The 26,963-nt window shown below is 38.2% G+C and overlaps 1 protein-coding gene across 1 annotated transcript in view; it reads left to right on the top strand.

Annotated features, from left to right (window-relative positions):
• The window catches only part of ESF1 (ESF1 nucleolar pre-rRNA processing protein homolog), an 83,260-nt gene that overhangs the window by 1,160 nt on the left and 55,137 nt on the right, over positions 1-26,963 (top strand). The window contains exons 2-8 of the mRNA XM_004610915.2: positions 128-789; positions 5,303-5,670; positions 6,388-6,501; positions 10,387-10,487; positions 11,432-11,584; positions 15,059-15,173; positions 16,682-16,829. Coding sequence (XP_004610972.2) covers positions 159-789; positions 5,303-5,670; positions 6,388-6,501; positions 10,387-10,487; positions 11,432-11,584; positions 15,059-15,173; positions 16,682-16,829 — 1,630 coding nt within the window. The 5' untranslated portion in view covers positions 128-158. The remainder of the gene's footprint in view (positions 1-127; positions 790-5,302; positions 5,671-6,387; positions 6,502-10,386; positions 10,488-11,431; positions 11,585-15,058; positions 15,174-16,681; positions 16,830-26,963) is intronic.

Here is a 26,963-nt window from a genome sequence, read left to right as displayed (position 1 = left end):
GGGATGACAGTGACTAGACTTGCTAACCTTGTATTTAACTTTTAAGATTGTCAATTTTTTCTCCTAAGGCGCCTTAACAATATTACTAACCTTATATTATTCTAACTCTTAATTTTTTGTTTTTCAGTATTTGGTTTCTTTTTGCGTCACACTTCAAAATGGCATCCAAGCAAGAAATAATGAGTGACCAGCGGTTTAAGCGAGTGACAAAGGACCCAAGATTTTGGGAAATGCCAGAAAAGGATCGAAAAATTAAAATCGACAAGAGATTTCGGGCAATGTTTCATGATAAAAAGTTCAAATTGAATTATGCTGTCGATAAACGAGGACGTCCTATCAACCACAGCACCACAGAGGACTTGAAACGTTTTTATGAACTGTCAGATTCTGATTCTGATTTATCAGATGAAGATAAGAAAGAATTGAACCAAAAGAAAGTGAAGAAGAAAAAACCTCAGACTAAAAACAAAATAGAACCAAAGAATCTAGTTGATAAAAAGAAAGAAACTAAGAAAACAAGTCAAAAGGCATTTGAAAATCAAAGTCAGCTAGGTGACTCTGACATGGTTCAGAAAATTAAGAACTCTTGCAAATCTCCGAAGGTGGATTCAAAAATAAGTCCCAAGAGAAACAGTGAAGAATTTACGCAAACAAGTACAAAAGGGAAAAAAAAAATTGTTCAACAGAATACAGACTTGGGTCCCAAAGGAAAATTAAAGACAGGAGATTCTGAAATTGTGAAATTTCCCAATGTCAAGTATTCTGAGACGAGAAGAAAAATGCATTCAGGTGGGTTGGAGAGAATTGGGGTTTTTTAGTTTCATGTTATTTTATATGCTGATTCTTTTTAAAAGTAAGCATATCATAAATACATTATTCATAGTATAGTGAGCATAATAAGTGTTTATTTTGAAGTACAAGGCTTTGGCACTGTAGCACTGTCGTCCATTGTTATTGATTTGCTCAAACAGGCAGCAGTAATGTCTCCATTGGGAGACTTGTTACTGTTTCTGGCATATTGAATACGCCATGGGTAGTTTGCCAGGCTCTGCTGTGCAGGTGGGATACTCTCGTTAGCTTGCTGGGCTCTCAGAGTTGGAGGAATCAAACCCGGGTCGGCTGCATGCAAGGCAAATGCCCTACCTGCTATGCTATTGCTCCAGTCTGTGATGACTAGAAAGACAAAACTCTGAATTGAGACTAAACAATGATTTTTGATTTGTGGAGGTTATAAGAGCTTACCCAGGTAAAGGTTTATGTATATATATATTTTCTTCATAGTATATGAAGAGATGAGTGTTTATCGCAACTACTTAGAGTAACTTGTATGTTGCAGCTAGAATGAATTAGATGTAGTCTCTTATGTCAAGCCATCTGCTGGCTCATATTATACCTGTGCGAATTAGAAAATCATACAGAGTTCCCAATTTGTTTAAGGATCAGCTTTTTTGAGTGAAATAGCCAGTGAACAGACAAAGGATTCTGCTTGATGAAATAGTTTTAGGTGTTTTGTTTTTGTTTTTCTTTTTGTTTTGAGGTGGGGGTGTAGGTGGTTGTTCTCAGGGATTACTCCTGGCTTACTCCTGGTTCTGTTCTCAGAGATCTTTCTAGGTGATCCTCAGGGGAACGTATGCAGTGCTTGGAGTCAGCCCTGTGAAAAGCAACTAACTAAGCCATTGCATTAGGTCTCCAACCTTAGTGATAAGAGTTTGACATTGTTTTCAGCCCTTTCTGCTCCTTTGCAGATCCTTTTTTGCAAATAACAGCTTGTTGATTGCAATGGCTCTGGTCCGAAACAGCATTGTTAATAGAACAACTCAAGTTTTATGTTCAATTTATACATTATAAAGTAAAATGAAATGTGTAATCAACTTTCCTAATATATTTTATGTAACTGGAGCGATAGCACAGCGGTTGGGCGTTCACCTTTTACGCGGCCAACCCGAGTTTGATTCCTCCGCCCCTCTCGGAGAGCCGGGCAAGCTACCGAGAGTATGGAACCCACACGGCAGAGTCTGGCAAGCTACCCGTGCGTATTGGATATGCCAAAAACAGTAACAATAAGTCTCAGTGAGAGACATTATTGGTACCCGCTCAAACAAATCAATGAGCTCAAACCCAATAAGTAAAATATTCAAGTATGTAATCAAAACATGAAATATTTGACATTTTCACACTAACCTTAGTTGGATGGCTTATAAAACTTTTTTCAGTTGTCTCATAGGACTACTGGCTACCATTCTGTACAGTACAGAACTGAAATGGAAGACATTAGTCAGAGCCATAATACAAAATAAGTAGTGAAGATCAAAGTCTGAGGATATGGGTGGGTGATACAGGTATGGGTGGTTGCTTGGAACATAAGTAAAGAAATTTGTTTAAATTTATGTTTACTTATTAAGCTCATTAAAATTTTGTGTCCCGGCTCACAGGAAGTGTTGGGTGTTGCAGTGCTGATCATTGATGCTGTAATTGAAAATGCATGCTCAGATTAGCCAACGGGTAGTTGTGATTACTGTCTATTGAAAAAGTTGTTCATCGTTCATTCATCAGGTTTCATCGCAAACAGGGTGGTATGCAAGGGACTTTGTAAATGTAAAGTTTATACCTTTTTTACACCTTTGTAAGGCAGGCAGGATGTGAGGAGTTGCTGGTGTATTGTCATTTTTTAAAATGTTGATGTCCAGTACTTGTACTCCTAAGATCTCATTTCAAGTAAATAATTGTTCACATGTCCAAGAATATGCACTACCGTGTTATTTTTAAAATGTTTTTTAAAGTTATAAGATAGGGGCCAGAGAGATAATACAGCAGGTCGAGCACTTACTGAACCTGGGCTTGATCCTCAGTACCACAAGTGGGCCTGTAAGCCCTGTCAGAAGTAAAACTTAACACAGTTATCCCTCAGGAGAGATATGATCCAAAACCAACAACAAAAATGGTAAGATGGCTCAACTGATTGAGTGCTTGCTTTTGCATGCAGGAGACCTGGGTTCAAATCCCTACACTGCCGTGGGTCCAGAACACTTTGAGTGTGACCCAAAACAAACAAAAATATTTTTAGGATGGTGCTGGAGAGATAGAATGTTGAAAGCACTTGCGATATGTGCAGCCAATCCTATTTTGGTCCCTGGCACCATGTCATGGTCCTTTGAGCACTACCAGAAGTGATCTCTGAGCACACAGCAAGGAGTAAGCCCAATGCCACTGGGTGAGACCGGGTTGAGACACCAACACCAAACCCAACAAAGTAAATCATTGGGTAATTAAATTATATCCAGATATGCTTATGATATATGAAATCTTACAAAATAATAAAATGATATGAACAGCTGCTTTAAAAAGTGGCAGGGCTGGAGCAATAGCACAGCGAGTAGGGCGTTTGCCTTGCACACGACTAACCCGGGCTCAATTCCCAGCATCCCATATGGTCCCCTGAGCACTGCCAGGAATAATTCCTGAGTGCAGAGCTAGGAGTAACCCCTGTGCATAAGATAAGAAAAAAAAAAAAGTTGCTGGATCAGCTGATTAAAATGTAAAAATGCAACACATACACACACTAACCAGTTAGAATTAGTATTGCTTTTCACCCACATCTCAACTTCCATTATTGTTTTTCTAGAATCTTATTTACTCATATCTAATATTATTACTATACTATTACTATACATGAAACTTTGCCTTCAGTCCTGACTTAGCTTTAGACTCATCAGGCTAAATACTAAATTCTCTTAGATAATTCAAAGACAGTTCAGATTCAAAATATGGGTCTAGCAACACACAAGCTGATTATGTTCTAACACTGCCGATTTTTCTATCTTCATCTAGCGAGCAGTGAGCTAGGGGAGCTAAGAAACTAGAACTTACCTTGAAAATTCCTATACCCCACATCAATCCCCTGATAACTATTGGCTTTACTTTTACCTCTGTTAGTCAGAAGTAACTCCATTCACTTCTACTTCCACCAATTTTTTGATACTTTATTTCTTTCCCAGAATACAGTACTATCATTGTAATTCTCAATCCTGTAAAGGTCCTAGTACCATCCACTTGCAGTCTCCTTATTATGCAAATCTTCTTAAAATATAACTATCTCATTGTGCTTTTGGGGGGAAAGGGGGGCTAGAGCCATACCCAGTGGTGCTCAGGGATTACTCCTGGCTCTGCACTCAGGAATTACTCCTGGCGGTGATCGGGGGACCATTATGGGATGCCAGGAATCAAACCCAGGTCGGCCCTGTGCAGGGCAAGCCCTACTCACTGTACTGTCTCTCTAGCACTCACTTCTCATTGCTTTTATTGTTTGTTTGCTCATGGACTTTTTAAAAGTGTGGCTTTTTAATTAGTGTGACTCAGATAATTTTTTTACTTTTGTAAAGTAAAAAATTCTGCAGTGCAAAATGCTTTCTGCTAATGGGTATGTGCTTTTAGTGCTATTTGGAACTACCACTCCTGACCCTGACTAAAGTTTTCTTGATTTTTCAAATATCAAATCAATTATCACCCTTAAATACAAACTTCTTACATGCTCTCCTAGCATCATATAACATTGCCTTTTATGTACTCTACTCGAAATGCCTTTTTATGTGTGTTTAATTTAATTGATAGGATTATCTGTCCTCTATTCAACAGGAAGTTCCTTAAAACATTCATTGCTTCTCTTTTCCTATTGGTTTCAGCATACTACACATAGTATAGGCACTTCAGAAATGTTTGCATTTACCTACATGTTCTGGGTATAAAATTTTCTATTAAAAACTTTGTTTAATGGGCTGCAGAGATAGAACAGGGGTTAAAGTGCTTGCCGTGCATGTGGCCAGCCACAGTTAGATCACTGCCACTAACTGGAATCTAACTGGGGATTGGGGTTGTTCCTACCAGGTACGGTCCCTGAGCACAGAGCCAGGAATAAGCCCTGAGCACCATTAGGTGTGGCACAGAAACAATGGGGGGGGGGGGTAGACATGAATTTTGCTGAATTTACATTCTTTAGTTCTATAAAAAAAATATGTTTACTTGATTTCAGATCAAAATAACTTAGATATTCAGCATTTATAGTTTCTTTTCTTTTTTTTTTTTTTTTTTTTTTCTTTTTGGGTCACACCCGGCAATGCACAGGGGTCATTCCTGGCTCATGCACTCAGGAATTACCCCTGGCGGTGCTCAGGGGACCATATGGGATGCTGGGATTCGAACCTGGGTCGGCCATGCAAGGCAAACGCCCTACCTGCTGTGCTATCACTCCAGCCCCTCAGCATTTATAGTTTCTTATTTTCTCCCTCTTTTAACCCCTTTTCCATAGTTCCACTCAAAATGGCAACAGACAGTGATAGTTCTGAAGACCCGGTGGATGATGAAATGTTTGACAAAGATGATCTGGAGGAAGATTCAGAAAGTGCTAGTGAAATAGATGGTGATGAAAAATCTGAACATGAGGTTACGAGCAGTGATGGAAGGTCAACTGGTGATGAAATTAATGATGAGGAAGATGAAGACGATGATAGTGAGGATGATGATGAAAGTGACAGTGGTCCTGATCTTGCAAGGGGTAAAGGAAATATAGAAACTAGTTCAGAAGATGAAGAAGATCTAGAAGATTTGCTTCCAGGAGAATCGGCTTTTGAGCATGCTTGGAGAGAATTAGATAAAGATGCTCCTCGGGCAGATGAGGTGATTTTATTTTTATATGTATGATTTTGTTTTATAATTAGAACTGTTAAATTAAATGGGAAAAGTCTTATTGGTAAATGGCTCAATCTTAATTCTGGTTAAAACATACTAATAATTTATATGGGCTATATAAATCAGATGTCTGCCAAGGCGAAAAATTCTGCTTAAAAAAATTCTTAGTATTTCTGTCTTGGAATGTTTATAGTACTTATTTTAGCTGCTGTATTTTTCTCTTTCTACTGCACATACTAGAAATGCTTCCAGATAACACTCAACTTTTCTACTCATGCATGGATAATAAAACATCTTAATGAACTTGGAAAAAAATAACTAGGGCCAGAGAAAGTACAGTGAGTAAGGCACTTGCCTTGCACACAGCCAACCTAGATTTGATTCCTGGCACTCCATATGATCCCCCAAGCACTGCCGGAAGTAGTTCCCAAGCCCAGAGCCAGGAATAAACCCCTGAAAACAGCTGCATGTGGCCCGGTACTCCTAACTCCTTCCAAAATACGAGGAACTAAGAAACAATTGGTACTATCTATTGTCAGTTTTACTACTGTGTGAGTCATTGAAGTTCTCTTTTGTGTGTTGAAAACACTCAAATTTTATATTGATCTCAGAATTTGGCAGAAAGAAAATACTGAAGTTTTAGTATATTTTGAAGGAACTGGAACTAATAGACATATATATTAATTAATTCTTCTCATTTGTTAGATAACACGCCGGTTAGCAGTTTGCAACATGGACTGGGATAGATTAAAGGCCAAAGACTTGCTTGCTCTTTTTAATTCGTTTAAACCTAAAGGTGGAGTTATATTTTCTATAAAGGTAAGAATTTATTTCATTTTGAAATTAATGAACATTTTAAGTTAATTTGTTATTTTTTTTTCCTAAATCAGTTTTAAGAAAAATAATATGGAAAGTTTTCAGTACAGTTTGGAATGAAATGAATAAGACACATGTAAAAGTAAAAATTACTGTTATTTATGGGATATATGAATGTATTTTTGAAACTAAAATATAAAACAGTTGTTATATAATTTTAATAAACTGACAAGATGTAAGAAATATTTTTTAATTGTTACCAGCATTAGCAAGTTCTGTTCTTGCATGTAGTTCAGACATAAAAATCTGTAGTATTAACCTTAAGCAAGCATATCTTAAATGAAATAACATTTGAAAAACTTAATAAATTTTTACATACTCTTATTTCTAGAGATTTAGAAGAGTAAGAACCTAGACTTTGCAGTATGACAGAGCAGTGTCAAAATTTGATTCTGGTACAAACTATGTGATCTTGGACACTATAATTTGACTCTCCAATATATTTTCCCGTATGAGAAGGGGACTTAATAGTACTTCATAGAGTGGTTGTAAGGTAAATGAAAAACAATGTAAATGGAAAACAGCTTAGGCTTAGCATTTCGTAAAATGCTGGTAACTACTTTAAATTATTGTAAAATACTTTAATATTTTGCACCAGAATGATAGCACAGCGGCTAGGACACTTGCCATGCACATGGCCAATCACATTTGATTCCCCTGCATCTCATATTTTGCCACAGCACCGACAGGAATGGTCCCTGAATGTAGAGCCAGGAGTAAGTTCTGAACACTGACAGGTGTGCCCCAACATTTCCATTTAATATTTTGGCTCTAGTTTCAGTTTTAATTTTCTAGTTCCAATTTTTTGAATAAAAATTTTAGTTCGGAGAAAAAGGATGTCAGTAACCTTCTGAAAGAATAAATAAGTGAAAGTGATCAATAAACATTTAAGAAATCATACCAGTATAAAAGAATTGACCCTACCAGTGAAAGTTTCTAAACTTTTTTTTTAACTATTTAAAAAGTTGTTTAGATGACTATCGGTCATACATATTGGCTGTGGTGCTCCCACATTTCTAACTGTGGTGCTTGCTAGAAACCAAACATCAGGTGTGGTGCTCATACACTCAGCAACCATGAGCTCCCAAATTTGCACTTACAGTTGTGCAGCTTGCACAAGGTTTGCTAGAAATCACACCTTTTCCTGGGACAGACATGTCACAGTTGATTTGCTCATTGGGGCTCATGTTTTACTATCTAGGGGCTACACATTCAGGCCATTGCACTTGTACAAGACATACAAGTGCAATGGCATCTTTTTTGGCTACAGTTGTAACAGGGACTTGAGCCCCTTTGTGGTGTGGAAGAAATTGCTTGTGGCATCAAGGATTACAGAGAGTAGACCTGCCAGGCTCAAACAGGACAGTTACTAGGATCTTGCTTGGCACATGCAGCAACAACACTGGAGATTTGACACTTTCAAGGCTGCTGTTCAAAGCCAGCCACTGCTATTCCTCTGGGTCCTCTAGACATTTTTATACTACTGTGAGACTTGACAGCCCTGAGGGAAGAATGAGACCAAATTAATGAAATGGAATAAGAAGAGCTTATATAATGCAGATAAAAATAAACTTCTTAAATCCATGGTATTAGGACAAATGGGCACAATGCTGTATATAAAATAGCCCTTCACTGTTGGATATCATTGGTTTGTCCTTTCCCCCTTGCCACTAGGAGCTTAGGTTTATCAGTCACACCCATCAAAGTGCTCCCGAGTCACTCCCATTCTTTTGTTTATCTGTAACCAATTCTACCAGTTTATCTGCTCTTCCTTAATCAAACTCTGTTAATTGGTAAGGTCAGAACTTCCTAGGACACTGAATATTATAACATTGCCTTTCTCTCCTCTTTATGCCTTTTGAATAATTTACTTTAAAGCTATGTCTTTTTGTATAGACACAAGAAGACAATATTATGTTCTTATAACTTAAGACTTAATTGGCCTCGATATTCCCTTCTGGGCATCTGCTTTCTCCACTTAAGCCTCAGTTGCCCTCAGTTCCTAGCACCCCAAAGTAGGGTCCCCGACGTGGGACGGGAAGGATCCAGGGCAAGCGGTGAGTTATGTGCTACCCTGGCATCGAGATGGGCCTGGCCAAAGTGCCTAATTCTTAACTATAAGTTAAGAGCTTGATCATAGACAAATACTGTCATGATCCAATAGTAATTATGAGACTGGGACCCTGCCAGGGCTAGGAAAGACTGATCTGGCCTGAGCACTGTAGTCTGAGATTGAGATGGCCCCAGGAGAGCAATTCTATAAGCTTTAATGCATCTCTTATTGTGTCCATACAGAATGATTAATATTATGAATTCTTATATGCTTGCTGGCTGAGGAGAAGAGAAACACATTCATGGGACTCTGCCCTTGGGTGGATCCTCCTGCTGAAAGAGAATTAAGTCCTAGGAGAAGCATCCCCTGAGGGAAAAGAACCTTACCCTATTGCTGACCACACCTATGTGTATGCCCCAACCCCCTCATGCGGTGGAGATTTAACTAGGCTGGAAGAGTGGGTTGGGGGCCAGATCCAGATCCACAGGGGCCAGATCCACGGAGCCAGATTCATGGGGGCCAGATCCACGGGGGCCAGATCCACTGATCGAGAGAGAGACCGAGAGCCGGGAGAGAGGCAGAGAGAGAGAGAATGAAGTAGGATGGGGGAGAAAGAAGCAGGAGGAGAATCAGAGGAGAATGGAGATGGACATGAAATAAACCGATCGAGCAACCAGTTTGGCCTTCTTCCTTCCTTCGCCTGCCTCGCCGCCTGCGCGCCCTTTTCTTTTCTTTTTATTTTTACACACTTCACCTCATAATAGTCCAAAGAACACCAATAGATGAAAAAGTTGTAAATGAAATCCCTGAAACAAACAAAAATAAGATTCTGTGTTTGTTGGTCTGTTTCAGGAAATGACTAGTAAGGAATTTTTAGATAGTAAAGAGAAGAAGCACACAAAGAATTAACAAGTGTAGCCACACATATTTTAAGAATTCACATTAAAATCTGTAATATGGGACTCAAACTAGGAAAATTTAAATCCCTTAGTAGTTAAATTGCATTTAAAAGATAACCCTAAAAAGCATGTATTAACAAAAAATAAGCCAAGTAAGTATCAAAACAATGAAAATACATTTAAATTTCTTGACTCTCAAAAGCAACCAAGATTTAAAAATGCCAAATGATGAGGGCAAATAATTTTTCTTGCATGCCAAAGCTTTATAAAATCTAAATGATATACATGATACAATTGCCATCAATCTTTTTATTTTTAAAGAATTTCTCTAAAAATATGCTAGACTAATGATTGGACTTTTTGATGCTTTCATTTTTCATGTTTATGTTCGCATTAACTCCCTTGAAATTAGGATCTGTTTTGCTTTTCTGAATTTCTTTCGGATCCCACGGTGATCTTGTCCCAGTTGATATGTGGATTATCTATTTTTGTTTCTATGCTCCCACATTTGTTACTCTCCAGTCCCAATGACTTGGTTTTTGTTTTTATTCTCCATTGGGGGGGTGGTCACACCCAGCATTTCTCAGGGCTTATTTCTGGCTCTGTGCTCAGGGATCACTCCTGGAGGTGGTCAGGGGGTATCAAGGATCGAACTGAGGTCCTCCACATGGAGGCCATTGCCTAGCTTCTGTACTGTCACTGTGGTCCCCTCTAATTCCTATTCTAAAAATAATTTCTCATGATAATTTAGCCAACTTATCATGGGTTTGAAAGTGAGTCATTCTGTTGTAACTCTTAGAGAAGATGTCTTGATTGATCTGGATATTATAAGAAAAAATGTATATATAATCCTGATCTCATTTTCTGTCTATCTAGATATATCCCTCAGAGTTTGGAAAGGAGAGGATGAAGGAAGAACAAGTTCAAGGACCAGTGGAGTTACTAAGTATACCTGAAGATGCTTCTGAGAAAGACTGGTATTGTCACTTTGGAAAATAAAACTAAATTCATGCCACTAATTCCAAATTCTATTCACTTTAATAGTGCAGTGCTAATATTTTCACTTATACAATGGTTAAAATACTTTGCAAGGAAGAAAATAATCTTGTTAGCTTGATTACACCATTTTCATACAAGCATTTCATATGTATATAAATGCATGAAAATATGCTGTTAAATCTTAATGATTACTGATTTCTCAGTTGCATTGCTCTTATTAAATAAGCTTGCTTTCTTGAGATGTTGCTCTCATATTAGTCTAATTGCCTTCAAATTATGTAATTTTCTTATTTGAGGATTAAAGTAAAAAACTGAAAGAAACATCTTTATAATTTTAAGGTAGTATAGAAAAAAAATGTAGGGTAGTTTCAAGCCCACTAGATGGGGCTATATGTGCACGTAATTAAAATGGTTAAATTACTGGCTGAAGAGAACAGATGAAGACCCTCCAAGAATATAATGTACTGAAGTGAAATTAAACTTAAATCCATTTAGTTTGCATAATACATGTATTTGGAATGAGAGAAAATACTTTTCAAATAAGAGTTATGCTGTTCTTAGCTCATTTTATAATATGGTGATCCTGTCTAGTATTCTTACTTGAAAAGGCTATATCTAAAAACCAGCAAGGTAATTGTAAGTTAAGGTTATAACTTAGTATGTGTAATACTTGTACTCTTTCTAATACCTAATATCCTTTATCCCTTTAAATACCTAACTACCCTAATAACCTTTAAAATACCTAAAAGCCTTTTCTTGTCAAAATGAAGTAAGTTGAAAGTCATGAAGGAAAGATAGGTTGAATAAAGGCTACCTTATAATGTATTTTTCTCGAAAAAAATACTTTGTTTCTTTTTTTGAAGGGAGGTAGATATTTATGTTACTATCTGAATAAGCTTAAAAAATCCCCCTTCCCCCTCAGGACCTCAAGAGAAAAACTGAGAGACTATCAATTCAAACGACTGAAGTATTATTATGCGGTGGTGGACTGTGATTCTCCTGAAACAGCTAGTAAAATTTATGAGGATTGTGACGGCCTGGAATTTGAAAGTAGCTGTTCATTCATAGACCTAAGGTAATCAAGTGTATGTCTTCCCAATTTAATCTCATAGCAGTAGTGATTATAGGTAGAAACATACTAGAACTGATAGTTCTCCCTGTGTTTCATACCCATATGAGGATTTTTTTTTTTTAATTGCTTTGGGATGAACTTTGTCTTAAGAAAATTAGGGGTGGTAAAGATGCAAGACACTTGATACCCAGCAATGCATGTAGTTCCTGGAGCCACAAAGTCAGAAGTAAGCCCTGAGCACTATCGAGTGTGGCCCTAAAAATAAAACAATTTTACTTAATTAAAAAAAGACAATTAACATTTCTGATCTGGTATGTATCATTGTTAGGGTGCACGGTTCACTTGTGAAGCCTTGGGCTCCATCCCCATCACTGCCAAAAAAATTATTTTATTTCCTTACTTAACCACACTAAAATACTTTATGGCCATGTTTTGATGCAGATACAGAGCATTGCCATAATCATAGACCATTCTGCTGGACAGTGCTGCTCACTGTGCTGCCCAGTGAATGAAAGTCATTTCTAGCATTGTCTTCAAACTTGGTCATTATTATTATCATATACTCAGGCTTCATTGCCCCCAAAATTGAAAACTTTAGATCGTTGTGACTATCAAGCCATGGTGAGTATCACCATCTCTGTGGAAATGGGAATCTAACCAGCTGAACTAGTTTGTCAGTTACCCTATTCCTTTTGAATCTGGTAAACTATTCTACTGGAAAATGTTTCATAGAAATCACTTTTCTTGTTTTCTTTGGTGGGGACGTCTCTAATAATTCTTGGTCTGGGTGACCAATTTTTGACCTAGTTCACTGCAAGGGCCCAATGATCCCCTATGGCTCGACCCTGTCATGTAGACAGGGACATGAGAGCCTCCAAGGCCATATTCAGAGGATGCTGGGAGGAGTGGCTTACTACCTCCCAGTTCCAGAAATCACTTTTTCTTATTATAGAAAGTAGTTCACAATGTTGATTACATTCAATATTCGAACACCAATCCCGCTACCATTACACCTTTCCATCATCATATTTCGGATGTTTCCATCCCAAACCCTATGAAAAACCGCTGAAAATGCTACAAAAAAGTTTCCTTAGAGGAAAGAGTGTGAAGATTGTTGTATTTCACACAGGGATCATCATAGATGATCATCATCATCTATAAGAGATCGCTAACATGTTGAAAAAATTCTTCCCTCTAAAATTGCTTGCCTCTTAATATAAACCCCATCAAATGTGGTGCAGTACGCTTGGAGTATGGGTGGTGTGAGGTATGAGTTGTGTGGCCGCAAATGCAGCCACATGGTCCAGGAATACACTGACTTCTGTGAGGTTCAGCCCAAGCATGTAGAGTGGCTGAAAGCCTGGCCGAAGATGAGTACTACAGATTTTTGGCTGCTTGGGCTGGGTCCCTTGAGGTGAGGAGGGCTCTCAACCGCCCTCCTCTGGGGCTTGGCGTGGGGTCCGGCAGCATGGTTATGGTGTATGTCATGTTCTGCTCCCTTCCCAGAGAGGACAATGAAACTCTCCAGAAATCATTTTTTTATATTGAAGTTTGTTAGAATCTATACTCTCAACTAAATATTTCAGGGAACCATGGTTATTTTAACTTTCCTACTTCCTAGGTATTCTAAACGTTAGGGTAAAACTGAATTGATTAGTTGGGGTAAGGTTTAACAGACAAGGTATTCTCTTCTCTGTTAACAATTTTAAATAGGAGGTACTCATCTTAAATGTTTAAAAAGTAACTAAGAAGTATTTATTAGATTGTCTTTGAGTTACATAAATTTATCTTAACATTCATTGCAGAAGTGTTTTATTTTTCTTTTGGGGTTGTTTTATGCAGTATTAAAATAAGTTCTGGTAACCCTAGAAAATAAAATGTTTGTATTCTGTTTGTTTTTTATTATTTATATATCAATATAATTGAATTTTCTGCTGACATCCAGTTATCTAGGGAACCCTTCTGTTATGCCCCCAAATATAAAAGCATGTATATTAGTAACACATAAAAATGTTTTCAGATATTTCTTTTACCAAGTAAACAGAACTAGTTGGTAGAGATTATAATCATGCTTATATAATGAACCTTAATTACATAATTATGAACATTGATTGTTTTGATAGGTAAGCATAAAATCTTTTCAAAATCTTTTCTTGGTTATGAGAATGGGGGGTTCCTAAGGGGTGCTCAGGGGGCTTTGGACCCCTCCTAATGATGCTTAGCCAACCAAATTGACAGTTCGATGTGAAGGGAGTCAGAGAAAGTGGTGCTGCTTTGCTTAGTGGTGCAAAGGATTACCACATCTATCCTGGCAGTGCTTGGAGGCCTCTAGGGTTATACTCGGTGATGCTTGCAGAACTTGTGTTACCAGGGATTGAATTGGGGCCAGCTGCATGCAAGGCAATCACCTTCACCACTGTACCATCTATCCAGTCTCAAAATCATTTTTGGTGGAATATAAGCATATACGTTTTGTTTGTGTGGAAACCATCTTTAAGTGGCAAATTCTGAAATAGATTCCCCTTGTTCTTAATGTTAAGAATTTTTATTCTTGGAAGATTCAACCTTAAAGTTTTTCCTTTTTAATTTTAATTTTCCCCCTTGCCGCCTTTTTTGCTACTATTGTTGCTAAAACATATTTGCACATGCTTGGTTGTGGTAGTATCAAGCTGCCACTGTGTATGCGGTGGGGTGGTGGTGCACATTTTGGTTAAGATGCTTCATCACATGCTGGCTCTTGTCTTAGTGCTTGCATCCTCACTCCTGACCCTGATGTTTCCACATCTTTCAGTTGCCACATCTTGCTGGCAAGGGAGTAGGGCATACATACACTTTAGTTGTGGTACTTGCACATACTTAACTGTGTGCCAGACATTGCACACTCTGTTTTGGCACCAGGGGACCCACTCAGCAAAGCTGCCAGACCCACACTCACAATACAAGTGAGCAGTACCAGGGATTGGACTCATAGCCTCACGGTTGCAAGGTGGGTATTGTTAACTACTTAGCCATCCCTTATGCTCTTCCTAATTTTTAATGATAATCTTTTGTATTTTATACCTTAATTTCAGGGCACTGGCCCACTTGACAGTATTGGATCTTCAAGATGTCACATAGCAGTCTATGCTGTTAGGAATTTAGTTTTTTTGCAGAAACATGAGGGACCCATGTGTGTCTGTACCTGACTCATATTAACTAACTTCGAAGGCAGGGTTTCTTTTTTTTTTTTCTCTCAGAGGCAGGGTTTTTGCCTGTCGAATTTCATTCAGATTTACTGGGATTAAAGATTTATAACTTATGATTTCAGAAATTTTGTGCCAAGGTTATTTCTAAAATTGTTTGACTCATCTACATGTGTTTTGTAGAAACTTTTATATGGTATGTGTGTATAAACTATAATTGGAAGAGAATCTAAATCCTGCTTGTTTATCACTGGAGCATGTGTTTAAATAAATTTGTTTTTTCTTCATTGCTTAGGTTTATACCAGATGATATTACTTTTGATGATGAGCCCAAGGACGTAGCCTCAGAGGTGGATTTAACAGCATATAAACCAAAATACTTCACATCTGCTGCAATGGGAACATCCACGGTATTTCTTTTTAAAATGTATAGCTGAACTCAATTGCTTTAAGAAAAGACTTAGTGAGTGTATTACTTATAGCATCTCTAGAAATGGAAAGTATTTGAAATTTTAATGCAGGAGTACAAATAGAAATGAGACACGAGTGTATTTGCATTTTTATCTACCACATCTGTGTTGGAACCAGCTTTCTGATTTGTCTCAAGCCTTTAAACCTGTGAATATTTCTTTTTTCTTTCCTATCTTTTCCATATATTCTCCAACTCAATTCTTTAACAAGTATTATTGTAGCACTGTATCACTGTCATCCTATTGCTCATCAATTTGCTCGAGCAGGCACCAGTAACGTCTCCATTGTGAGACTTGTTACACTGTATTTGGCATATCGAATATGCCGCGGGTAGCTTGCCAGGCTCTGCCATGCGGGCGGGATAGGGATACTCTCAGTAGCTTGCCAGGCTCTCTGAGAGGGACAGAGGAATAGAACCCGGGTCAGCCACGTGCAAGGCAAACGCCCTGCCCGCTGTGCTATTGCTCCAGTCCTAATAATAAGTATTATTATAATAACAAGTATTATTATAACAAGTATTATTAGCTTATTAATAATATACAAAGTAGGGGGAGGCAGTAACAGTACCCCAAATTGCAGTTAAGTAATAAATGAAGTCTAAAAGATTCAGTCACATAAAATAAAGTGTCATGGTTTTTCCAAAAATGAAAAAATGACACCGCCATCCCCCCCCAAAAAAAACAATAAGATCTAGAACAGATCTGCCTTTATTATCCATATCCATTCCACTGTCCTAGTTCTTTTTTAATTTAGGGGCAATACTTGGAGTTGCTTGGAGGTAACTCCTGGTAATATTCAGGGAACCATGTGATGCCAGGGATCAAACTCTGACCCCCTGAGTGCATGCATTGAGCACTCAGCTCTTTGAGCCATATCTCCGGTCTCACATGTGTTTTGTAGCAGTAAGTTCAAACTTCAGAGAATAGAGATTCTGAATCTGGTGACTACCTGAAATGTTAAAGACAATGTAACTATTTAAAAAATCCTTGGTTATTTGTTGATTTTTCTGGGTTTGTTTTGTTCTGTTTTGGAAAATGGACCTCACTAAGATTATATTGAAAACTTTATTAATGAATTTCACATAGTTTGTAGATCTCCCGAGTTACCTCAAATTCCCAAGCAAAATGCTCATTTTTCTAATTCATTGTGAATGGTGGTTATTTTAGTAGTGCATTTTCTTTTTCATTTGTGAATCTGCTGCTGATGGCATTGTATTTCTCCTAATGGAATGCGTGCACATAACATAGTTAGCAGGAGAAAGGTATAGATTAATTGAAATAGTTCTCTTTCTGCAAATAGAATACTTGTTATTTAGCATATCTTTTATTATTTTTGCTTAGCTCAACTTTTTTACCATATTATATCCATCCAGTTAATGGAAAACATTTTTTAGTTAGTTTTGTTGCTGACATTTCCATTTTTATTTGTTGCTACTTATTGGTGCAAGGTGGAGATCACCTGGGATGAGACTGATCATGAAAGAATTACAACACTCAATAGGAAATTTAAAAAAGAAGAGCTTTTGGACATGGATTTTCAAGCCTACTTAGCTTCCTCTAGTGAAGATGAAGTAGAACTAGAAGAGGAGCTACAAGGTACTTTTTAATCTTTTTGTGTTCTATATTTGTAGACAGTTAAATACCTAAATTAGAATTGGTAGCAGAAGTGTCTCTGGCAGTGGCTTTAAAGAGAGTACCAGACTAATCCTTAAGGTTTTTTACAAAGCATATTAATGTGTACAGTATTGTACGTACCTTAGATAGTAATTGAATTCTTTTATCAAAAGACTGAGCCTGAATTTTAAAAATTTATCAAAGTAATCATGACTTACAGAATTATAAAGGTCAAGCATACAACCTTATATATGTACTAAAACATACTGAAATAAGTTCCTTCCCTGGCACCACATGTTTCCCCTGAGAACCACTGGGAGAACCTTGAAATGAGCATAAATCTGGGAGTCACCATAAACTACCATCTGTGGCATTAATAAAACAAAAATCAGGAAGTCTTGGAGAATCTAGGCAATTGTCTATAGATTCAGCACAAATAAAATAGCAAAGTTACCCAGTAGGATAGTGGGGTGCTCTAGTTATATGAACTGTGTAGATAAATTACCTATCAGGTTTTCAGATTAGAATATAATTCAAAGTGAATATTGAAAGAAACACATTCCAATGACATAGAATTAAGCAAGGTCATAAACGTATAGAACTATTTTTTTCCCCTTATTTCTCATAAAATATATTCTGGCTTTTTTTTTATCTGTGCTACAACTGACATTATTCCAATGGAATTTCTTTCCCACTAAACATTGGAAGAAATGCATGGCCAAAATTTGACTGTCCCTCTCTGGGCTCAATGGGCCCGGGAGTGGAGATCCTCTGCCCATTTTCCCCAGTCTCCAGTGACCCAAGGGTCACATCCATAAGCCCCCTCCTGCTGGTGCCAGATAATCTCGTCATTGTCCACCATTCATATTACACAGCTGTTTCTCCCAGAAGGAAGCATAACATGAAGCCTGCCATAGCCATGCCACTGGACTCTGCACTAGGCAGTTTCACTCTAGGCACTCCAGAGGGGGCGGGTGAGAGCCCTCCCTGTCCCAAGGGACCCAGCCCTGGTATCCGAAAATCTCCAGAACCCAACCGTCGCCACATTCAAGGCTGCCCCCGACATGCTCGAGTCAAGTCTCACACATAAGTGAACATATTCTTGGACCATGAAGCCACGAATGCAGTCATCATAAGACACTTCCTACACATTCTCCAAAAGTGCCACACCATATTTGATGGGGTTTAGATATAGGCAACAAATCATAGAGGGAAATACTATACATGCATATATACATACTTTCACATATATACATATATGAAAGCTCACACCACTCGACCTTTAACAACATGTTAATGATACCCTAGACAATGTCTTAATGGCCCCTGCCAAAATAGAACAGTCTTCACACTGTTTCCTATATGAATACTTTTTTGTAAGCAATATCAGCGGTTCTTCATAACAGACAATACAAAATATATTATTTTGGTTGTGCTTTGGAATAGGACTTGAGATGAAAGCCATCCCAAATTTGGTGGTGGGAATGTGTAATGGTGGTGGGATTGGTGTTTGAATATTAAATGTAATCAAATCTTGTGAACTACCTTATAAAATAAAAAAATTTAAAAAATATATTGGCTTTCCTTGGGGCCAGAGCCTGAGTCCACCAGTTGCCCACACAGAAATCACAACTGTATAAAAAAAAGAAAGAAAAAAAAATCCCTCAAAACAAAAGCGCTAACCAGAGTTCACTAGTGATTTCTTCCAAATCATCAAAAAGAATCTACTATTAGTTCTTATTCTTTTTTATTTTTCTGGACTTTTTGAGTCACACCCGGCAGTGCTTGGACGTTACTTCTGGTTCTGCACTCAGGAATTATTCCTGGCAGTGCTTGGGGGACCATATGGGATGCTGGGGATCTAACCCAGGTCACCTGCTTACAAAGCAAATTCCCTGCCCACTGCACTATCATACTCCAGTCCCCGAGTCCTTCTTATGGTTTTCAGAAAGTTGAAGAAATAGACTTCTTACCAACAGTTTCTCTCTCTTTTTTTCCCTCATAATTTCTCTGAGGCCAACATGATCTCATACTAAAAGCAGAGATAGCACTAAAAAAGAAAACTATAGACCAGTTTCCCTTAGGAAAATAATTGTGAAAAATCTCAACAAAATCTTAGTAAATCAAATTCAATTCATTAATCATAAACTATAACCACGTGATATTTAGATTAGGAATTCAGAGATGGTAAAGTATATCAGTATGCTAACTATGCCATGTTAATAAAAGGAACCAATCATATAAATAAATATATGTATAAATCATATAGTCATAATCATAGATACAGGGAAAACAGTTTTCAAAATGATAAAAATCAACATTTTTGTTATAATTTGGATGGAGTTGTAAAGTATCTAGCTAAGCAGTCAGGAAAATGACAAATACAGGATGATCATACTCATATGTTGAGTATAAGAAACAAAGCAAGGGAATAGATAGTGGACAAGGAAAAGAAATCCTAAAAAGAATGGACTAAAACTGAGGTGTTTCAGTGGATGGATGATGATGTAAAGGAACCTATCGACAATGATGTGGGGATATTAATACTCTGATAATGTATTTTTATTACTACTGTAAATCCTGTTTGGGGGATGTTATTATTTTTGTTTGGGGGGCCATGTTTGACTGCTCAGGGATTACTCCCGGCTCTCAACTCAGAGATCACCCTTGGCAAGGTTTGGGAGATCATTTGTGGTGCCAGAAATAGGTACATACCTAATACCAGGTTGGCTGTGTGCAGGGCAAATGCCCTACCCAGTGTACTATCTCTCCACCTCCAAATTTGATTTTTATTTTAATAGTTATTTGAAATGTCAAATATACATGTCTTCCTTCGTGGAAGAAAAGCATGGTCTTGTAGGTGCCAGAGGGTATGTGTGATTAAGACATAAAGATAGATCAAATAGAGATTATCATAATGATGAATTTTGTTCTGTCTTACATCAGAAATTAGAAAAGGTTTAAAGGAATACATCTTCAAGTTAGTAAATAGCTAGATGGAAGAGATTCACAAAATGAGGTACAGGAAAGAGATGTTGAGTTTCCATGCCCTTCCAGTCATGCCATTTTTTTCAGATCCTAACCTAGATGCTTTGCTTGAATTTCTTTAAACATAAACATTTTCCTTAAAAATTTGAACAAGGGCCAGAAAGAAAAGAAAGAAAGATAATACTTGCTCGTGACTGACTATAGTTCAATCTCTGGCACGAAATGGGATCCCCTGCAAAATAAAACTCATTTATTAAAATCCAAGAAAAATCTGAATAAATGCTAAATAGTCCAAGGGCTGTGGTGCTGTGTCTTGCCCACAGCTGACCCTAGTTTGATCCCCAAGTCATCACCAGAATCAGCCTTAGAAGCCCTTGAGCATTTGCCAAGTGGCCTAGCGCATTTGGGGTGGCCTGGATAATCTCTAGCACCCACTCTCCAAAGCAGTACTGCAGCCACAACCCTAACATTGAGCCACTGGCCAGCTGCCTGAGAATCAGTAGAAGGGGCCTCTCTAAAAATGAATGGCCTTGATATGTGTTTTGAATCACATATTCTGTATTTTAATAAACCAGTAAAATGCTTTATTACGTACCTACTTTTAACTAAGAACTTTTGAACTGTTGATTTTTTAAAAAATATTTTCTGACTAGTTTATAAAGGCAACTTTCTGTTTAGTGATTATTCTGGAAATTATGGATTGCGTTCTTCACCTATTCAAGTGTGATAGTAGTATATCTTGATCCATCTAAGCAACATAATCTTTTGCTTAATTGCTTTATTTTTATTTTCACTTTTTCCCCTTTCTTTCCCTTTGATATTTTTGTTACAGCGACCAGAGGTAGCACATTTGATTGTGGGATCACCACATGATATCACACATCTGGTCTCAATGCCTGCATGCTTGTTAGCATTTCTTGCCAGTGGTCACACATGCTCTTTTTTCTTTTCTTTTCTTTTCTTTTCTTTTCTTTTCTTTTCTTTTCTTTTTTACAGACTTAGACATTTTCGTGATAACATTTCAGTCAAACAATGTTTGAGTACCCACAAGTGCCCATTCTCTACCACCAGTGTCCCCGGTGTCCGTCCCTCTCACCACTACCCCTTCCTACCCCTTGCTTCTGTGGCAGACACATTCCCTCTTATTCTCTCTCTCCTTTTGGGTGTTATATATTCACTTTGCAGTCATCATATTTGGTCCATAGTCTACTTTCAGCACACATCTACCATCCTGAGCGAATCCTCCAACCATCATTTACTTAGTGGTCTTTTCTCTCTCCCACCTGCCTTTTCCCCCAGTACGAGCGAATCCTCCAACCATCATTTACTTAGTGGTCTCTTCTCCCTCCCACCTGCCTTTACCCCCAGTACATGAAATTGGCTTGCAAGCTGTGGGGCGATCCTTCTGGCTTTTATCTCCACTATCCTTCGGTGTTATTCTCCTATTATGTTACTTTATAGTCCACAGATGGGTGCAGTCACTCTGTGTCTGTCCCGCTCTTTCTGACTCATCTCACTTAGCATGATACACTCCATGTTGATCCACTTATATGCAAATTTCATGGTTTCATCTATTCTAACAGCTGCATAATATACCATTGTGTAGATATACCAAAGTTTCTTCAACCAGTCATCTGTTCTTGGGCACTCAGGTTTTTTCCAGATTCTGGCTATTGTAAATAGTAGTACTGCAATAAACATACAAGTGCAGATGTCATTTCTACTGTACTTTTTTGCATCTCCGGGATGTATTTCCAGAAGTGGTATTGCTGGGTCAAATGGGAGCTCAATTTGTAATTTTTTTTTTTTTTTTTTTTTTTTTGCTTTTTGGGTCATACCTGGCGATACACAGGGGTTACTCCTGGCTTTGCACTCAGGAATTACTCCTGGCGGTGCTCAGGAGACCATATGGGATGCTGGGAATCGAACCCGGGTTGGCCTCGTGCAAGGTAAACACCCTACCCTTTGTGCTATTGCTCCAGCCCCTCAATTTGTAATTTTTTGAGAAACATCCATAGTGTTTTCTGAAAATGCTGGACCAGTCAGCATTCCCACCAGCAGTGATGGAGAGTCCCTTTCTCCCTGCATCCATGCCAACACCCATTGCTTTTGTTCTTTTGGATGTGTGCCAGTCTCTGTGGTGTGAGATGATATCTAATTGTTGTTTTGATCTGCATCTCCCTGATGATTAGTGATGAAGAGCATTTTTTCATGATGCCTTTTGGCCATTCGAATTTCTTCTTTGAGAAAGTTTCTGTTCATTTCATTGCCCCATTTTCTAATAGGGTTGGATGTTTTCTTCTTGAAGAGTTCAACCACTGCCTTGTATCTTAACTCCTTATTGGAGGGGTATTGGGTGACTATCCTTTCCCATACTGTCTTTGTATTTTGGTAACTGTTTCTTTCGAAGTGCAGAAGTTTCTTAGTTTAAAATAGTCCCATTTATTTATCTCTGTTTCCACTTGCTTGATCAATGGTGTTTCATCCTCGAAGATAAATTTAGCTTAAATGTCATAAATGGTTTTGCCCACCTTGTATTCAGTATATCTTGTGGATTCTGGTCTGATGTTGAGGTCTTAAATCCACTTTAATCTGACTTTTGTGCATGTGTTAGGTAGAGGTCTGAGCCCATTTTTGCTGTACTTGATCTTGCATGACTTTTTTTCAATCAGCATTATCCCTTTTTTTTTTTTTAAGTTTTCTTCTGATTGTAGATATTTTCAACACTTTCTTCTATTTCTATTGACAGTCTGCTTTATAGTCTGACCACTACATTATTTCAAGTCCTTTGAGTTCAGTTCTATTACTTGATCATTTCTTTCATCCTTGTTTACTTGTGTTTGATACTGCATTTTGTGAGACGAGAGTATCTCATCAAAGAGAACTGTAACTTACTTTCGTCACTTCTGGGACCGCAGTACTCCAAATTTTAAGTTTTAAAATTAACTGGACTTTGTGGGTGACTGTAAGTCTGGGCAAGGACTGATTCTCTTCTGATTGACCCATATCTTTCTTGGGGCTGGAGTGATAGTACAGCAGGTAGAACATTTACCTTGTATGTGGCTGACTTGGGTTCTATCCCTGACATCAGCTGTGGAGTAATTCCTGAGGGCAGAACCAGGAGTAACCCCTGACCATCACTGGGTGTGACCCAAAAAGCCAAAAACAATCACAAAGAATATCCCTTTGGGCCTCTGGTTAATGTAAGGGCACTGGTTATAATCCCCTCTTTTGCTTAAACTGCCAGTACTATAATTTCATAGCTACTTCTTCTGTGATTCAATTAATCTTTCAGAGCAATCACATCTTGAGTTACTGCGATTACCTTTCTGGTATTCCCTTTTCTTTGATTTTTGACTTGGAAATTATTCACTAATATATCAGTTTCTTTGAAATTTTATTTTTGTGTTAACATTTTTTTTTAATCTGTTAGGATTTAAATATCTTAACCATTTTTATTGGGGTACCAGGATTTACAATACTGCTAATCATACTTTTTGTGCATACATCATTCCAATACCACACCCAACATCAGAAAAGTTTTCAATAATCTTTGCCTGCTTCACTCCCCCAGTGTCCCGAGGGCCCCTCCTAACCTGTTTCTGAGGTAAGCTTAGTTCTGTAGAGTCTTCAGTTGCAGTGACTGACTGTTTGTTGTTACTTTGTTGTGCTTCCTTTTTTATCCCACATATCAGAGATTTTTATTTTTATTGTGGAAGCAGTGACACCTCACACATATAAGTGAATTTGTAAGGCACAAATTTATAAATTTGTACATCAGTGATACATTGATTTACAAACCACAAATTTGTATATCAATGATAATTGATAAAGTAGATTTTTAATCTGTATCTTATTTTAGATGTCTATAAATTTTTTAATAATAGGAATAATTCTGTGATAAAACATTTTAAAATTTACATGTGCTTTTTTAAATTAAACTTTAGTTTTTAAAACAAATTTTTGGATTATTTTATCCAACTTGAAGTCCTCAGTAGAAGGGTTAGTCTGAAGTACCTAGCTTGCTATTAATGGAAGAAGGTCTTGGATCATGTAGAATTTTTTGGTCATTGAAATAATCAAATGATCAGTGGCTTTTTTTTTAATTGTATAATTGTATCTGTTGTTGGTTTAAAATGACGTATGACTCATTTTTAAAAAATAGATTCCAGGAATCCTTTCCCCTTATCCTTGGGAAACTTGGTTACTTGATTATAAGATTTGTTAGTTCATAGTGTATTACTCATCTATTCATCTCTTCATTCTTTTTATCTATTAGAACAATTCTCAGCCAAACAAAATTACGAGTTCAATGCTGATAACAGATGAAGGACCCTGAGAGCTAAATATGATCAAATTTAATTAGTAGAAATGAAATTCTTTTATTTATAGCATAACTTGTTTTAGTTTGGTTTTTTGCAGTGCTCAGGGCTTACTCCTAGCTCTGCGCTCAGGGATCAGTCCCGGTGGGCTCAGGATCATATAGGGTGTGAGCCCCGGTATCTGTGTGCAAGGCAAACACCCTGCTCTCTGTACTATTTCCTTGATTCCTTATAACTTAGCTTTTGCTTCAAATTATTTAAAATTTATTTTGAATTTTTTTTTAAATTTCATTAAAGCACCATGATTTACAAAGTTATTCAGTTGATTTATGTTGAGTTTTAGACATAAATTTTGCAGCGCTGATCCCAGGGAGGGAAGTGTCAGCTTCCCTCCACTGTTGCACCCAGGTTTAATAATACCCCACCCTCCTCTGGCCTGTCATTTTGACAGACACTGTTCTAATTTCAGTTGTTATAGTTTGATCTTTTGATTTCAGCGTTGTTGAGTCTGTGATTTGGATTGGCTCTGTGTTCCTTATTACCACCTTTGTACCTGACTCCCCTGGCCTGGCCCCTGTAGCTTCCCATCTGTCTCTTCTCTCCACTCTTTCCTTTTGCTCCCTATACTCTAGGGTCAAGGTTGATGTGGTCATCCCTTCTTTAAAACATTGTATTCCCTCATCCAGTTACTCTAAATACCACATATAAGTGATATCAACCTGTGTTTGTCCTTCTTCTGCCTTCATTTAACATGTTGTCTTCCAGTTCCACCCATGTTGCTGTGAATTGCATGATTTTATCATTCCATATAGGTGTATCATACTCCGTTGTGTTTATATACCACATCTTCATGATCCACTTATCTGATGTTGGACATCTAGGTTGGTTATCTTTGCTGTTCTACCAAGTGCTACAGTGAAGAGTAGTGTGTGTACGTTCTTGTGGATGGATGTTTTTCTGTCCTGGGGATATACCAAAAGTGGACGTACTGGGTCATGTGGGAGCTCAATTTTGAGGTCACTGGGTACCCTCCCATACTCTTTTCCATAGAGATTGGAACAGACAACATTTCCACTAGCAGGAGATGAGGGTTCCTTTTTCACCACATCCGTGCTAACAGATTGCTCCCAGTACTTTTTATTTTTTTAATTTTTATTTTTTTTGTCTTTAAGTACTTTTTTTTTAATTTAAGTTTTCAGGTTTATGTCTCAGTTATACAATATTCAAACACCATCCCTTCACCAGTGCCCATATTCCACCACCAAAATCCCCAGTATACCCACCGCCCCTGCACCCCTACCCCAAACTGTATAACTGAAGAATTTCACTTCATTTTCTCTTTACCTTGATTACGTTCCATATTGCAATACAAAACTCACTATTGTTGTTGGAGTTTCCCCCAAAGAAAGACAGCCCTACTGAGGAAGCATTTGATAATTGGTTTTCCATTAAAAGATTGCATGTTTTCAGTTTTTAGAAACTGAATTTTAATGCGGCCGTGCGGCTCAGATGTGTCCCAGTCCCGCAAGCCGGAGCCGTGTTAGTTGCTGCTCAGTGTCGCCAGGACTCCATCTGGAGAAGGTGTTGTGGCTGCACCTCCTCCGTCCAGATCCCCGGTGTTGTTGGCCCGGTTTCGGGTCCGGAGCATTTCTCCGGCCGCGTTGCTCACCAGAATGCCTGGCCTCTTCTCTGTTGAATGTGGCAAGATGGTGCCAAGGGTGGGTCGAGAGCGTGACTTCCGGCGGCTGGGACCACTTGGAGGTTGGGCTGGCGCCGCCCCACTCCAGTGCCCCCCGAGGCTCGGATGTGTCCCAGTCCCACAAGCCGGAGCCGTGTTAGTTGCTGCTCAGTGTCGCCAGGGCTCCATCAGAATGCCTGGCCTCTTCTCTGTTGAATGTGGCAAGATGGCCCAGTACTTTTTATATGTGCCATTCTCACTGCTCTAAGATAATATCTTTCATTGTTATTTTGATTTAGGTTTCTGTAATTATAAGTGATGATGAGCATTTTTTCATGTGCCTGTTGGCCATCCGTTGGTCTTCCTCAGAGAAGTCTCTACTTCTCCCCATTTTTTATGGGGTTTTTAAGAATTTTGTTGTTGTTGTTGTTAATCTTTCTGAGTATTTATATATCCTGGATATCAACCATTTATCTGATATGTTGAGTGGAGCTGTAGCACAACAGGTAGGGCATTTGCCTTGCACGTGGCCGATCCGGGTTCGATTCCCCTGCTCCTCTCGGAGAGCCTGGCAAGCTCCCGAGAGAATCCCGCTCGCACAGCAGAGCCTGGCAAGCTACCTGTGATGTATTCAGTATGCCAAAAACAATAACAATAAGTTTCACAATGGAGACGTTTCTGGTGCCCACTTGAGCAAGTCGATGAACGGAAGACAGTGCTACAGTGTCTTTACTGATATCCTGTCTAGTGGATTTATTGAGTAGTGACAGTGGGGCAAAGAAGTCTCTCCCTACTAGTTTCCATCCAATGTGTTTCTCTAGGTTTGTGAGCAAAAGCCTTACAAACTTTGCTGACCCAAAATTTGGTGCATCTATGTTGATTAGAGTTTGTACTTCTTGGTCTATTATTCCCTCAATCAATAAGTAGTGTCCATCCCTGTCTCTGATTACTTTTAGATTTAACGCAATTTGTTTTGATAGAAGTATAGCTTTCCTAGCTTCCCCTCCTCCCTCATTGGCTTGTATAATTGTTTCCATCCTTTTCCTCTGAGTCTTTGTCTATCCTGTGATTTTAGATGTGTTTCTTGCAAGCAACAAATGGATGGGTTTTGTTTCTTGATTCATCCCT

Source organism: Sorex araneus, chromosome 3 (genome assembly GCF_027595985.1).
Source record: "Sorex araneus isolate mSorAra2 chromosome 3, mSorAra2.pri, whole genome shotgun sequence".
Taxonomy (NCBI): Eukaryota; Metazoa; Chordata; class Mammalia; order Eulipotyphla; family Soricidae; genus Sorex; species Sorex araneus.
The sequence above is the reverse complement of the archived record's forward strand: the minus strand, read 5'-3'. Positions and strand labels throughout refer to the sequence as shown.